General features: G+C 44.1%; 1 protein-coding gene across 8 annotated transcripts in view; it reads right to left on the bottom strand.

Moving 5' to 3' along the window:
• Positions 1–15,682, bottom strand: part of NRP2 (neuropilin 2) — a 130,750-nt gene that overhangs the window by 35,098 nt on the left and 79,970 nt on the right. For 4 of the 8 annotated variants that reach the window (XM_075069985.1, XM_032779224.2, XM_075069987.1 and 1 more), the window contains exons 13-15: positions 6,604–6,866; positions 4,372–4,468; positions 538–558 (exon numbers count right to left, since the gene is read on the bottom strand). In XM_075069985.1, coding sequence (XP_074926086.1) covers positions 538–558; positions 4,372–4,468; positions 6,604–6,866 — 381 coding nt within the window. Of the gene's footprint in view, positions 1–516; positions 559–4,371; positions 4,469–6,603; positions 6,867–15,682 lie in introns of all 8 variants that reach the window. The other 4 variants (XM_075069984.1, XM_032779223.2, XM_075069986.1 and 1 more) reach the window with 1 other exon arrangement.

Here is a 15,682-nt window from a genome sequence, read left to right on the forward strand (position 1 = left end):
CAATTCTACCACCTAATTTCCTTCTCCTTGCAAGCAGGCCTGCTGCCAGTGTACCTCACTAATAGCTTTGGCATCTGTACGCTGGAAAGCACCCATCTTCATGATAAAATAAATCATTGCCACCCCTTTTACTCTTGATTCACTACCAATTTTTTTTGGTTAAATCTGTTGGTGGTTACTCTTTGCTCCTGGGTCCTACATTTAAGCTTTATTGCGCCTCACTGGGCATTGTGAAGTAGAGCACTTTATCCGGTCTTATTTGTCTTGATAATGGGCTTCCGAACTTTAATTAGACATGAGGTAGCAAAGCCTGCTCTGCTATCTTCTCCCCTCCTCTCCACAAAGAGTGCATAGGCTAATGCCCTCTGATGATGGGAAGGCATATTACACATTTACAGTTTCTCCTGTCTCGTAACAGTGCACATTATTTTCATATGCACGCACACTGGTTAAAAAATAAAAACCAAAAATGAAATCATGCCATCAGAGAAATTACTCAAATAAGTGCCATTTTACCTGGAATGTAGAAGTTCTCACCTGGGAAAGCTGTGATGGGTTCTGCAAATGGAAAATAATATTCTGATTTTAGAAAGGAGAATGTTTAAAACAAAGAGAAGATCACATTGGATGTGTCCCTAGTGACTTATCAGTGACATCTCCTCAGGCTCGACATCAGCATCTGTGACCCCTGTGACTAAATGAGGAGCCCTAATCCAATAGTTCCCAAACTTTTTACTAAGGCGACCTATCAACTGTATATAAATTCCTGGGTGACGCCCAAAATCATACACCAGCGTCCTTCTCCTCCACTGCTGTGTTCTCCTGGCCATGTGAGGAGGCACTCACCACCTGCAGCAATACCATCTACCCTGACAATGGTGCAAGTGATCCTACTACATGCCCGGAAAAAAAAAAAGGTTGAATCAGAAACTGCACATTCAGTGATAATGGGCTAAATGAAACAGACTACAAAGACGGGCCTGCAAAATGTGCTGATAAAACAAATGCCCATTTGTTATCAATGAAGTTATCAATCATTACCTCTCTAGATACTATAAGTGGCTGTTGAAGGGGGTATTGTGGAGTTACCTTGTTGTTGGAGTTGTGGTAGGCTTGTCTTGGCAGGCCAGGGGGGCTCGGTTTTCTTTTGCATTTAAAAGGTAGTAACCCTATCTAGCAAACACTGCAATAACTCACAGGAGCTCCTCAATAGAAGCAGGGGTGTGGATTTCACAATACTGAAGAGGCCCCTCTTTCATAGACTTTAAAGCCAGAAGGGACCATCATGATCATCTAGTCTCACCTCCTGCACATTGCAGGCCACAGAACCTCACTCATCCACTCCTGAAATCGACCCCTCACCTCTGGCTGAGTTACTGAAGTCCTCAAATCATGGTTTAAAGACTTCAAGTTACAGAGAATTCACCATTTACACTAGTTTAAACCTGCAAATGACTTGTGCCCCATGCTGCAGAGGCAGGGCCGGCACAAGCTATTAGGCTACCTAGGTGGTCGCCTAGGGTGCTGACATTTGGGGGCGGCGACTGCGGTGGCCGGATAGTCGGCCCCGCGGTCGTAGGCGGTATTTCGGGGGCAAGACCTTCCGCCGCCTCTGTCAGGGGCACCATTTTGGGGGCAGGACCTTCCGCCGCCTTGGGCACCAGAAAGGCTGCCGGCGCTGCTGTGCAGAGGAAGGCAAAAAAAAACCCCAGGGTCTCTGCCAATCTGCCCTGGAGGAAAATTCCTTCCCAATCCCAAATATGGCGATCAGTTAAACCCTGAGCATGTGGGCAAGACCCACCAGGCAGACACCTGGGAAAGAATTCTCTATAGTAACTCACAGCCCTCTCATCTAGTGTCCCGTCTCCAGCCATTGGGAATTTTTGCTACTGGCAGTTACCGATGGGCCACATACCATCAAAGGCAGTCTGAGATTAGCGTGAGCTAAAAAGTTGGATTTAGATCCAGACTTCAGGGTACAATATGCCCCAAATTCAGAAGTGTTTGAATTCAGGGATTCACTCATCATAGAAATAGGAGCCTGCTACCAAATCCCAATCTGAATCAGTGTTCAGATTCCAAAACACCCTGAAAGGTGGGCGGTATTTGGATCTGGGGTCTGGGTTCCAGCCCATCTCTAGTTTCAGTTTTCACAGGCCACATCTCTTCTGGCTAGCCATGCATCCCTCTGTCTTACAGTCCCGATAAACAAAGGAGTGTGATTTTTGCAGTTACTTTGAAGAAGTGATCTGTTACAAATTACTGGATCTGAAAAGCAACAATCAGTGCTTATTAGTGATTACTTGCTCTCAAAAGTAATAGACTTCTGAGTATTTTTAGATTACTTCTGCATTACGCCTGTGAGTCATAGGACCAGGCTGTGGCTGTATAGAGCACTGTGAAATCATTGCTCAAGTTCAGAACACGAGTGACAGGTTTTCGAAAGGAAAAAATTATTGAGAGTTAGAGTTCTTTTCAGGCTGAAAAGGAATCAGATTACTTCCCAGGATTACATTTTAAAAACGGTAGCCTGTTACCCTTGTCAGTTATTTTTATGGTGCTGACAAAGACAGAATGTGGTATGCGCATATTGTTTCATATTTCTATAGTGGCTTCAGAAGTTACCTTACAGCTGAAATAGCGTTACATTTTTCAGTTAAAACCATTTAAAAATCCCTTTGTCAGGCATAATCAAAACCAAAATATCACCATTTACTATTAGGTTCATAGGTCCAGATTTAAGTTCCTGAAAAGATACAAGTAAATCTATGTAGCAGTTTGAAGCAATTTTTAGAGCTAGTGTCTAACATTTTTTGGACCTTTATGACTTACAAAGGGCTTTGTTTTAACACTTAAAGCTTTTCTTACATGTAGATAAAAACAAAATATTGGCTAATCAGGCAAGTTTGAGTATTTTAAAAAAGCTAGAAAAGAAAAGTTACTAGCATTATTCATCATTCGCATTTCTTTCTTATGCTATGGACGCTATGCCATGTTTGTCAAATGCCAACACAGAATTTTTCACATGCAACATTAGCTCTTTTGGCACGAGGGCAAGCGGTCAATAGAGTTCAAAGCTTCAAAGAAACTTGGACCCACGGAGCTCAGAACCACTCCAGGACAAGAAGTTGACCTCTATTCTATTCTATTCTATTCTATTCTATTCTATTCAGGCTCTTGTACTGCCCTCATTACCGCAGTATCTAAGCCTTCCAGCAGTGCATTAAGCAACATGACTAACAACTGTTATGTGTGGTTCATTTTCTCGCTTGTCCTAGTGCCCTATCTTGCTGAATTTAGGAGGCCCCTGGCAACCTGTGCAGAGACAGCTTACTGATGTGAACCTTTTAAAGTCCACTTTGGGCCACGGCCAGCTCCAATGGAAAGACTCTGATTTCAGTCCGGTTGGGTGTGGCCAACAGCCAAGCACATCTCCTGCTGCTGTATGGGAGGCCCACTCCCATGGACGTCTGCCAACACAGACCCCACTAATTAGATATTTTACATAGTCCAACTCCACCCACCACTCCTCTAGGGCCAGACCCTGCCAGGACATTGAAATCAATGGGAATGAACATCTTGGCAGACTCTATCCCATGTTCATTATCTGGGGACTGCCATTATCTAAATACAATAGAGGGATGGGTAGGCTAGATGGATGAACAGTTGAATTACCATTCCAGTGGTAAACCTCTAATAAACGTTTTTAAAGCTTATGTAGCTTTCATGTTTAATGAACCTGTCTACCTGACTTTTGCCCTGAACTGGGAAATGATGAATTCGAGCACAAGCTTCTCTTTCATTATTGTGTTAACACTGCTATAAAACCCCTCTGCTATTTATTTCTCATTAGAAAAGGCTCCTATTGAACCCATCAGTCCCTCCAAGCATGTAATGCTGACTGGCAGCTGGTTTCCTGTGTCTAGCACTTTCCTTTTAAATTTTGTGCATGTCCTTTTTCTACAGAGTATTCCTTAATAACCCCACCTATTGTTTCAGCCCTCCTCTGTAGACATATATATTCCCCTTGATGCCTTTGACACCAGTACCTATGTTCCCTAGGACTTATTTTGCCTGATATCCTTCAGATGCAAAGAGTAGCTTTGTTGAAATCCAAAAAATCACTATAGCTCTGGCAGGAGAAGAGTTCCGGTCCCTTGGCAGAATCCTAGAAACAAAGGCTCTCATGAACTGGACAACTTTTGCTGCATGCAACAGTGATTCCTTGTCTCATTTTGTGCAGCCGAAAGGATACCAGAATCACGGGGTGTAATTCCATGAGCTGTGTTATGCTGGAGGTCAGACGAGATGTCACAAAGATCCATTCTGGCCCTAAATATCTATAAGTCTGTGAGACAGGTGTTTACGTACCCATACAATTCTCTAGGGAGATATCGGAGCCAATCCAGATGTCATCGATGGCAATTTCTCCCGAATGTCCTTTGCGTATAACACCATCGAACACAATCTACAAGCAAATCAGAACAGAAATGTCACCGTTAGGCCTCCACTCCCAAGCAGCATAAGCAGTCCTTGTTCCCCTGCGAGAAAGAGCCGAAAATGTGCTCCCCACTTTTCAGTCACACCTGAGAAGCTAATGGCAAGGGGCCAAATAATGGCATCCTTACCTGGTTTTACCAGTCCTCACTCTGGCAAAACTTCCGTTGGCAGTGAGAGTTCTGTCTGAGTAGGGACTGAGTGAAAATTCAGGGAGTTCATCATTTGGCCCATCAGTTGACAGCTGGATTCCCAACTCGCAGTTTATTTGAATAAAACTTATTTTTCAGGGACTACAAAACAGGGCAATTGACTTGGGGTTTCATTGGTTATCATGGGCTCAGCAGGACTGAATCAGCATAGTTCCAGTGAAGTCAATGGAGCAACATGGATTTATACCAGCTGAGGAGCTAGCTGACTGAATTAATACTGGACACGGGACATGACAAAAAAGAGGTTTAATACCTGGAGTAAGTTTAAAGTGATAATACTAAGCTGTGAAAAATGCTGAGTAAAAATACCTGCATTATTTAAGTAATATTCAGTTAGTTATTTAGTAGCTGTACATCATTTTTAACATGCAAAGTACTATCTGTAAGGTGCTTGGATGCTTTGCAAGAACGAGGCCCACACACACTGTGAGTTATTTGGCTTTAATGAAGGCAAAGTGACACATTCACAATGGGGACCCTGGGCGTTGCTGTCACTTAGGCGGGGAACCCAGCACCAAAGCTCAGCTCGGCCTGGGTCGGAGTCTAAAGGTGGACCGGGAGCATACAGCTATATATACACAATATAAAAGCAACTTATACATATGCAAAAAGGGACTTCCCACAGGCTATGTCTGCTCTTTGGCCCAAGGCCATACAAACTGGTTTTAACCAGTTAAAAGCAAGTTATAACTGGCATGCTGTGTTTTACAACGACCGGCCACTTAGCAAGCAGGGGCTTTTCACAAGGCCGCCGAGAAAGCGGAGACACCCTAGCTAGGCCGTGACACAGTCTTCCGCAGTCCCCTACACTATCTAAATGCCAGGTATCCTATATGGAAGCACATTGCATTCATTGGTATTTTATTAAAAAACCAAATGACCGCACATAAACCAGCAATACATCTCCAGGGACACCAGTGCAAAGACCTTTGTTTCATGTTTGCAGCCATTACTTCCTTTCCACTGATAACTTGAAGCCCAATCCCGCAGTCCTCACACAAGCAAAAAAAACCCTGACCTCAACGGGGAGTTTTGCGAGTCGAGACTGCAAGGTCAGACCCTAAATTCCACGGCACGGGGACCATGTTTTCCCTTATGTTTTGAACAATGCTGAGCACAGTGACTCAATAAGAAGTAAGAATAGGTAGCACATGTTCTCTGGCTAACTGGCTGAGCTTTGGCTTGCCTTACCAGCCCACAGTAGCTGCTCTTTGGCTGGAGAAGAGATTGATACACTGTTCTGCAAACCCTTTCATTAACTTCACAATGGGGTGCTGGCAGTTTTGGAGAGGTTTTGCAGGACTGGGCACATGAGTTGTATCTATCTGGGCCCGATTCTCTTCCCATTGACACAATGGAGGCAGGATCAGGCCGTTAAGTCTGCTTGCCTTGAATGGCTTCTGGTCTCAAGGTGCACACAGACCTGATTTCACCCTCCCTATACCCAACCCCCAGACTTGGAGCCAAGGTCAGGAACCTGGTGTTTGCTTTTTTTTCATTCTCTTTTTCAAAGTGGGCTCCTTCCCTCCCACCTCCCCACCTTTCTGCTGGCAGGATTTGTTTGTGTTTGCTCCCTAGGGCTTTGTGTCTCTTGTCAGATTACCTGATAAACATCTAAAAGGAAAGGGAGGAAAATATTTGTAAAAGGGGAGATTTCAGGAATATAAAAGGCAACAGGATGAACAAAGCCCTAAGTCTGCGTATAAGGACAGGCACATTCTGAATAACAAATAGAGTGTTATTTAGTTACTATAGCAACATAAGAAATACAATGAAAACAGCTCCGCTCAACAACGTTCCCTAATGATGAATGGGCACAGCCCTTTGAAATATTGACATAACTATCACTAAAAGCCACTGCAAGCTGAGAACAAATGGCCCTTTATCATCTTACTTGATAGTCCATATTGTAGCTTGGCAGAATGATCCGTCCCTCTTTCCACTCATCCCCTTGGTCTTCCAAAATGATCCACAACAGCTTTTTCTCCTGGCTTGCTTCCCGCCACACCTGCAGCATTATCCCCTTCCCGCCAGATGCTTGGTACCGGAACACCATGCAGACAGCACTCCTGGGCAAGTAGATCGTGGGGCTGACAAGCCGAGCACGCTCGTCCTCTCTTCTTCCACTGCTCTGCAGCTGCAAGTAGCTTTTACTCTCTGTTCAAGGAGAAAAGAAGTAAAACCTGATCAGATCACTTGTTAGCATTTGTAATGAATGTTACACCTTCCAGTTCTCAGCTGGGGAGGATAGCAAGCAAAGCTGATGGCACTTCATAGTTCTCATCCAAAGGAGAAATTCTCCCATAGGAACCCAGTGTTGTCCCAGAGGGTTGATTACATTTCCCCCTGTTAATTGGACCAATTTTCAAACCCAGGTAGTTAAGTTAGGGCACTTGGATCTATACCTGGATGCTCAAATGGGAACAAGAGCCCTAAATGGGTCTTTGGGTGTTCATGCTGATTTGAGTACCCAGGGGCAAAGTTGGGTGCTCTAACTTAGGTATTCAGGTTTGAAAATGGAGCCCACAATATATTCTTTGTGTGATGCTTCATCTCTTGGTTTTTCTAAAGGACATCAACTCATATTTTGCTTCATGGAGTACGGTGGTCCTTAGAACCAAGGGTGGCTCCAGGCACCAGCGCAGCGGTGGCTTCGGCGGCAATTCGGCGGCGGGACCAGTGGACCTCCCGCAGGCACTCTGCCAAAAACCGCCTGCCTGCCATGCTTGGGGCTGCAAAAAACATAGAGCCGTCCCTGCTTAGAACCTACACTGTGGACATTAAGGGGCACCCTTTTTGAGTATCATATAGTGACTGAAACTCAAACACAATTGTTTAGTGAGTCATTTGCTGTACAGAGCCAGGTGAACTTCATCTTCAGGTTCAAACATATTCCCAAACTGGGATTTCCTTTTTATTTGGAACATGAATACTGGGCTTAATTTCTACTGGTGCCAAGGGCTACATTGCAAACAATCCGGATAAATCAAGAGATATTACTGGGAGTTAGAAAACCTGTGCTGTATCAAGCATACACTCAGAACTTCCGTGGAGTTTAGTGTTTGAAAGAGAAATACCCACTGTATAAATTAAAAGCCTAAGCAGTAAGGGAGATGTCTTTTTTGCCAGCAGCCATAGTATGGTAGGATACCAATAATGACACTGGAAAGCATAAGCCAAAGATTGATGTAATTAGAACAAGTTTCAGTGCAGTTATAGTCAGAAAAAATGACTCTATAATAATGACATTGTGAGGGGTTTCATATTTATTCTGCCTGAAATTTGCTTAGCTTACAAGCTTGAAGTTGATTTTTCTAACCGCCAGCATTGCAAACGCATCTTACTATCTGGATATCAAGCTTATCAAGCTGTGTTCTTTGTGACTCTTTTCATCACCAGTGGTAAGTACTTTGCAATCAAAACCTAGCTGACAATTTTGTTGATGATACATGAGGCAGAATAAACCCAGCTCTCAGGTTTTCCATGCTGTAGCTGGATTGGCCCTGAAGTGCAAATAAGAGATCAAACTTGTTTTTGTAAGAAAAATAAGCAAATATGACTCAGACAGTATTAAACACCAGGAGCAGGTGTGTTGAGTATACGGTGATGCTTTTTTAAAACACACAAGTCACTTTTCGGACTATCACTACATAACAATCCCTAGGGAGGAGGAACAGATAGCAGTACTTATAAAGGCCAACCACATCTGATCACACAGGTGAAGTCCACAGATGTAACTGGACTCGGAAATGCATGTAGCAGCAGAAGGCCTTTGGCATGGCACTTGGCTGGGTTGATCTAGACTTACTCAATATCTTTATCTAACCCATGGCATTAAAATAAATTCCACAAAAGAACCATGTGGTCCACTCTATGCGCTACTCCTGCAATACAGTATGTGGAAGCCCTGGAATTCTGAAATACATTGAATTTTGAGGGAAAGTTACTGCTGATATTACTGCAAAAAGAACAGGAGTACTTGTGGCACCTTAGAGACTAACAAATTTATTTTGAGCGTAAGCTTTCATGCACTAAAACCCACTTCATCAGATGCATAGAATGGAACTGTACTTTATGTACTCTATAGCTGGTATGTGTTATTAGCATACCATGTGACAGTCCTTTTCTCCTTTCCTTCACTCTGACACAGATACCACTGACTAAGGGTACGTCCAGACCCTTAGGGGTAGCGATCGATTTATCGCGGATATTGCAATATATATCGATCCCTGAAAGCACTCCCTGTCGATTCTGGAACTCCACCGGAGTGAGCAGCAGTAGCGGAGTCGATGGGGGAGCAGCGGACATCGATCCTGCGCCGTGAGGACGGGAGGTAAGTCGGAGTAAGATACGTATTGTGTATCTTACATCAACACTCCTCCCCAGTGTTGATCAACACTCCCCCCCAGTGTTGATCAGGCCTTAGTGACATGTAGTTTCCTCTCCCTACTGCACTCCTGCTGTCTTAGCTCCTTTGACCTTGATGGGTGGGATTTTGAAAAGTTCTTAATTGGCCTCAGTCTGCTCCCATTGAAGTTTTACCACCAATATCAACAGAAAAATTAGTTCAACACTGAGCAATTTGAAAATCAGACCAAATGTATCTCCAGAACTTGAAACAGAGACCTGTAGATTGACTGAACTCAGGTTTCAAAAACACCAGAAGACAGATCCCTCCCCTCCCACCCAAAAACACCCATACAATCAATTTTCTACTGCTGCTGCAACAGTTAAATGAAGTTAAAGTCAAATTTTGTCTGACCAAAATACTAAACTTTTGTGTACTCCCTGGACATATGATCAAAAAGTAACAGAGACACATTCATTCCTTGAGAAATTCCACTGACTTCACATGAATTAGTCCACTTTGTCCACTTTAATGCAAACATCAGCAGAGAAAAAATGCCAAGTTCCAGCTGAATGAAAATCATTTGAAAAAGTACCATGCTGTTCTCTAATGGAGGAGGGGACTAGTGATTCACTACAGAGTGGTGGTGGTGGTGAAGAAGATGCAAGAGATAAACAAGTGGAGGAAGCAAAAAGAACAAGCGGTACTTCACGTATAAGCAATGATAAGATATAATCAGTCGCCAAGGTCTCCTGAATCCAAATTCTCTTTCTATAATTCACCACCAGCCTTTTCAAAGGAAAAACAAAACCAACAAACCAACCAAACAAATACTCTCAAAAGAAAAAAACAAACGGCAACAGTATAATTATCTTGAAGCTAAAACTGCTTCCCAGGCAAGTCACCCAGTCAGGAATAAAAAACACCACTTGGATTTCGGAGTTTTTAGCACTTTCTGAAAATGGAGTATATTTGACTGTATCCTCATCCTCCATGTGTTGCTTGACTTCTTAGACTTTGATCCTGCCATGAGATCCCTGTGTCCTGGGAGAGATCCAGACAAGTTAACGGGGCTCTGTCTGGTACCAGGGGCTGTCTGGTGGATCCAATTGCAGAACTGGTGCCTTGAACTGTAAGCTGTTCAGGGTAGGGATGTCCTCCTATGTGTTTGTACAGCACCTAGCACAATGGGGCCTCAATCCTAAATGTGGCCTCTGCATACCCAGCTTCCCAAAGCTAGAGTCAATCCTCATTTAGGAATCTAAATAAGAGTGGCCTTATCGAGTGAAGTACTGAGCAACCCTAGCTCCCAAGGTCTTGAAGATGGTCAAAGGCTCTGACAAAACCAGGAGGTTGCATAAATTACAGAGATGAAGAAAATATGGCACCAGCACCTTGCTCTGTGCACATGCACACATTGATCTGGCTGTGCATCATACCACCTCTGGACTAGGAAAACAGCCTGGTCTAAATCCAGCCCTGGTGAAAATATGTTGACTTCAGTAGAGTTGTGTCTACTTATACAGCAGGGCTGATTTGACCTGTTAATCCTTCCCATTTCCAGCAGTGCGTGTAATTAAAGAATCTTCTGAAATTCTGCCCTAAACAATCCAATATCGCCTCAACACAACCTCTTTCAGAGATGTAGTAGGCTGCTGAAACTCGAAGTTCTCTGTGTTTATAAGGACTCTCGGCTGGTCTCTTTTTGGAGTGATAAAGTGCTGTCTTGACCTATTTGAACAATACCAAGCAGTATGATTCACAGGTGTGCTCATTCTTTGGGCAATTCCAGCAACTGCTCCCCTGCAGCTGACAGCAGGTTTTGTTGGGATGTGTTTTTGTGCTTTATAATGCAGTTTAGAGAGACTAGCTGAGCAAAGGCAGACATTACTTGCTATGCCATTTGAACATGAAGCTAGTGGGTCATTCTAATGGCTGGAGGGACCTTAATGAAAAGCCTTGTGAACATGCTGAGACCAACTAAACAAGGCCACCGCAGAGCTAATTGCTGACGCAGCATGTCAGAGCCTCGCCATTCCAGTAGCTGATATTTTTGACACAGTTAATGGAAGGCTTGCAGCGCAGAGAAGACACCTGAAAGAAAATCTCTTGTGTTGCTAAAACATTTGAAGAAAGACTATACAGAAGATTTTATCAATCCTTTCAGGATCAAAAAATGCATTTCAGCCACTTCCCTGGATCTTTGATTCAAAGCATCTGTTCTTGCTAATGACACAGTCGATAAGGCTCCCACAGAACTGGGATCAGAGGTTCAAAAGGCCAGTTCACAGGACAAATATGTTCAGGCATCTTAGCCTACTGCTGTTTCTGCAATTGGTGCTTCTGTCACTTCCCATGGAGATTTATGGATGCATCTGGATTTAGTAGAGCAAGAGCAGCGCGAACATGCAACTATCACCGACCAGACACCAGCATAATCAATTATATGTGCACCTTAGTGAGCCCCAGATCAATCAGAAGACTGATCCTCCAAACAAACCATCTGGAAATCCAAACAAACCATCTGGACAACATGCACTTCTTTTGGCTAGCACCTTCCCCTCCTACTAGCGAGCCATCTGAGAGAGTATTAGGTGCAGTAGGAGATGAAGTCTCACAGCTCAGGTCATGCTTAAATCATGAGTTGGTACAGCAGCTTATCTCACAAGGTCAATCTATCTGTACTTGGTTCCTGAATACACAACAATTGGCTCCCAAGAAAAACAGATACAATGACTGGTCACAGCAGCACATCTGGAGGTGTTCCAACAGAACACGTTGGGTCAGATATAGACAATCAATTACCACAATTCTCAGTCAAAGGTCATAGAGTTTCCTCTTCACTGGATATTGTTGACTTACAATTGCTATTCTTATGCAGGATCTTTGCATTCACCTAGACCTCTTTCACAAGTCACTGCACTGACCATTATTACAAAGTTAACTCCTCTGGGACTTTCAGTGAAAGCACGGTACCTCACCAACACCTTCCTCATATTGGCTAAAGCAAATATATTCTCCTGCTCCTTTAGGTCTTCATGTCCTGCTGCTAGTTGCAGAGCTTTGCTGTCTGTGATTTCCATCACTAGGTCATATTCACAACTACCACTTTCATCTGTATCTATAGCTAGCTCCTGCTCTTCCAAGCTTGCAGTAAATGGTCCAGTGGACAGGGCACTGATCTGAGGTTCAATTCCCAGCTATGCTACTGACCTGCTGTGTGACCCTGTACTTAGCTCTCCATCTGTGAAATCCTCCCCTACCTCGCAGGGGTGTTGGTAAGCTAAAAATTCATACTGATTGTGGGGTTCTCCAATACGAGGGCCATGTGAATTCTGGTTGTGGGTGCTCAGTGCCTCAGATGCTCAAGTAGTAGTTAGAGCCAGATGTTTATGATACATGTTCTGCTCAATATTTGCATGAGGATCACCTACAAACGAATGGAAACGGCGCACTTTTGTATGTATCGGATATGTGTGCCCCCAGGGTCCCACACACCAATCTGTGTGCCTACACACTTTTACGCATGCACAACGAAATACATCAACCCACAAATAAAGGCATTACGTGCACCATCCAGGCATCCGTTTTTGTTGACACATGTTGGGCACGCAAACGTTTCAAAACCTGGCCCTGGGAGTCACTCACCACTGAGCCATTTTCATGAATCCATGGGATGAGCCAGTCCACTACCTAACATTTTAAAAAATCCTCTTTGCTTTCCAAAGAATTCTCCTGCCCAGTTTTACAGGCAATATGTGGACGTTTCTACGTGGAGCAAAGGAATGGAAACATCCATGTATATGCCACGAAAGGAAGATTGATCTCTGTGTATAAGCCTAGGGCCAAGTACTCCTGTCACTGAAGTTAATGGGAGTTTTGCCAGGCGTTCAGGGACAGAGTGTGGCCCTGGCTGTGCTGCAGTGCAGGAGGGTAACAGACGTAAGGAGTCTCTTTCTCCTCGGCTCAGGCTACCTGCATCACAGGGGGAAGGGAGGGGCCGCAATTGCAGGCTGCTGCTCTCCCTCTTGTGCATGAGCATGGGGAGTGGCTTGAGCAGCTTAGCTGGTGCACCAGGTGAAGGGATCAGCACCAGGAGTAGGGCTGGGAGCAAGGGAAGAATCAGCAATCAGACTGTAACTCACTATGTGGTTCGGGGTCTGTTCTTGGGGCAGTGCAGCTACTCACCTCCACCTTAGTTGGGGTGTTGGCAAAGCTCACAAGGATCAGGGTTTATTCATGCAAGTTAGGACTGGACGGCTCACTTGGCTCCAACTGAATCAGTGGCAAAACTCCCACTGACTTCAAAGTGATTGGGTTTGGCCTCAGAGTCAAACTGTGTCACCCTTACTGACACTGGGCAGGATGTAACACTGCAAATACACCCCCAACCTTCACTGGGACCTGTCCTGGCGTCAGGCTCTATTCAGCACAAGCAACAGTATCACAGTCTGGCCCTATGAACAGGACTGGCCCAATCGTACTCCATGGAAATTAACAGCAAAGCTTTTATTGATTCAGGGGCAGGACTGGGGTCCAAGCACCTAAATTCTCATAGACTGCGATAAAAAATTAGCCCTTAAAAACTCCAGAGGAATAACACAAGGTTGGTAAAAGGGTCACCGGCAGCTTAACTATGGCCCAATATTTGTGTTATTTTTACAAAATGAGCTCTTGCAAAACCTCAGAGCAATGCAAACATTTCCCCATTGGAAAGATTTTTAAACAAATAAACCTTCCCCTGTTGAGTCTGCAACCCAAGTACGGCAGCACTTCTGCCCCTCAAAGTGAAGCAGGCCACAGACCAAAAACCACAGTGAAATTCTCTCCATTGATTTTCATGGCTCAGTCTCAGAGAAAGTACAATAGCGGAAAAGATACATTGTAAAAATCCTACCCATTAGTTTTGTAGGGTCACAGGTGTGGTTAGCAATGGTGGATTTGTACAGGTGCTTATTTCCCACACGTAGGTTTGAAAAACCTTTGCTCATTTGGATAGATAGGAATGGAAGTATAAAGGAGTGATGATGGAGCTCTAGGATTTCTAAACTGACAGTGTCCTTGTAACATCTTCTAATAATTTCCTTAACAACTGTAAAAAAAGTCTAAACATCCGTGGTCCAGATTCTCAGCTGGCGTATTCCGCTGATGGCAATGGAACAAGACTGATTTATACCAGCTGAAAATATGATGATCAGTATCTTTTCAGACTCCTGGCAGTCAGTGAAGATGATGACTTTGGCAGGGCTCGTCAGCACCTACCCGTCTCAAGACACCCAGCTTAACAACTGGAATAAGTGGGTTTTTCTTCAGGTCTCTCAGGGCCTGGATCCTGCCCCACTGACACCAATGGGCATTTTGCCATTGACTTCTGGGGGAGCAGGATCAGAACCTCATTGAAACCTGATCTTGTTGCAAATTGTGGTAAATTCCTTCAAGACAGCTAACGGTGGAAATCTGGGAAGCATGTGAAAATCCAGAGAGAAAAAACTGCAATCCCTCTTCGGGGCACAACAGTGGAAGAAACTGGGTTCCCTTGCCCCACGAAAAGGGAAATAGCAGCTGGAGTAAGAACAGGCTTCTGCTGAGTTGAGCAGCTTGGCTCCACTTTTGCCAATAGAGATAGCTGAATTTGTCATTGGAGGTTTTAAGAGATGACATGGAGACAATCCATGTCGCTAAAAGCACAAGGAACATGGTGCTGATAAAAGAAACTTCAAGGTGCCTGTGAGAATATCTCGGAAATAAAACTAGTGGAATGAAAGCAGAGGGTGTCTTGGCAGTCTCGAGGACCCATTATCTATGCCAAAGAAGAGGAATAATTGTGAGCACACACACAGAATGAAATGGGAACATATCTAAGGAATCTGAGCCTGTCTTTCGACAGACTTTTCTAATCAAATGCCTTTCAGATGCTATTTCAGCATGGCCACTTCCTCCTTCCCATGCTCACTCAGCCAGGGCCCCTCCTTTTAATTTAATTTTTTTGTTTTGCCATCTGATGAAGAAATAGAAACACATTCCACATACCTCTTAAAGGCACAGTGCATTTCTTTCTATCATGGGACAGCCAAGCATTCCAGGTCAGCACCTTAAAATTTAAGGATCTCCAACAACTTTGAACCCCTCATTAGCATGTGCCCTGCCTCTAAACTAAGCACAGCTGCTCTCCTTCACCCAACTGCTCACCCTTTGTAGGAGCAGGGGTTCAGAAGGAAAGACCACCCTGAACAGAAAGGACTTTTTATCCTTTCTTGCCTGGTGTCTGATGATGAGTTTCATAGGTAAAAGCAAAATGCCGGAGGGGGTGACTAGAAAACCGTCAGAGGAACGAAGGACTGTGAACTAACAATACAGCTACTCTGCTCCCCGTCAGCAGGCTACAAGAGGCTCTTTTTAACATTACAGGTCTCTTTTTAAAGCTGGAAAAAGCAAATAGTTGTTTCCCTTTGTGTTGTGTTTTCCTTCCTAATTTCTTAAAGCGGGAACAAAGTTAGACCCAATGGTCCTTTTTTGTATAAATCCCTTTATATTTCTTCAATGCAGTGAAAAACTAGACACACTCACAGCCAGGCGGCTCCTACATGATCGTGTCTGACATTCTTCTCAAAACAACAGGGTGTAA

Source organism: Chelonoidis abingdonii, chromosome 10, assembly GCF_003597395.2.
Source record: "Chelonoidis abingdonii isolate Lonesome George chromosome 10, CheloAbing_2.0, whole genome shotgun sequence".
Lineage (NCBI taxonomy): Eukaryota > Metazoa > Chordata > Testudines > Testudinidae > Chelonoidis > Chelonoidis abingdonii.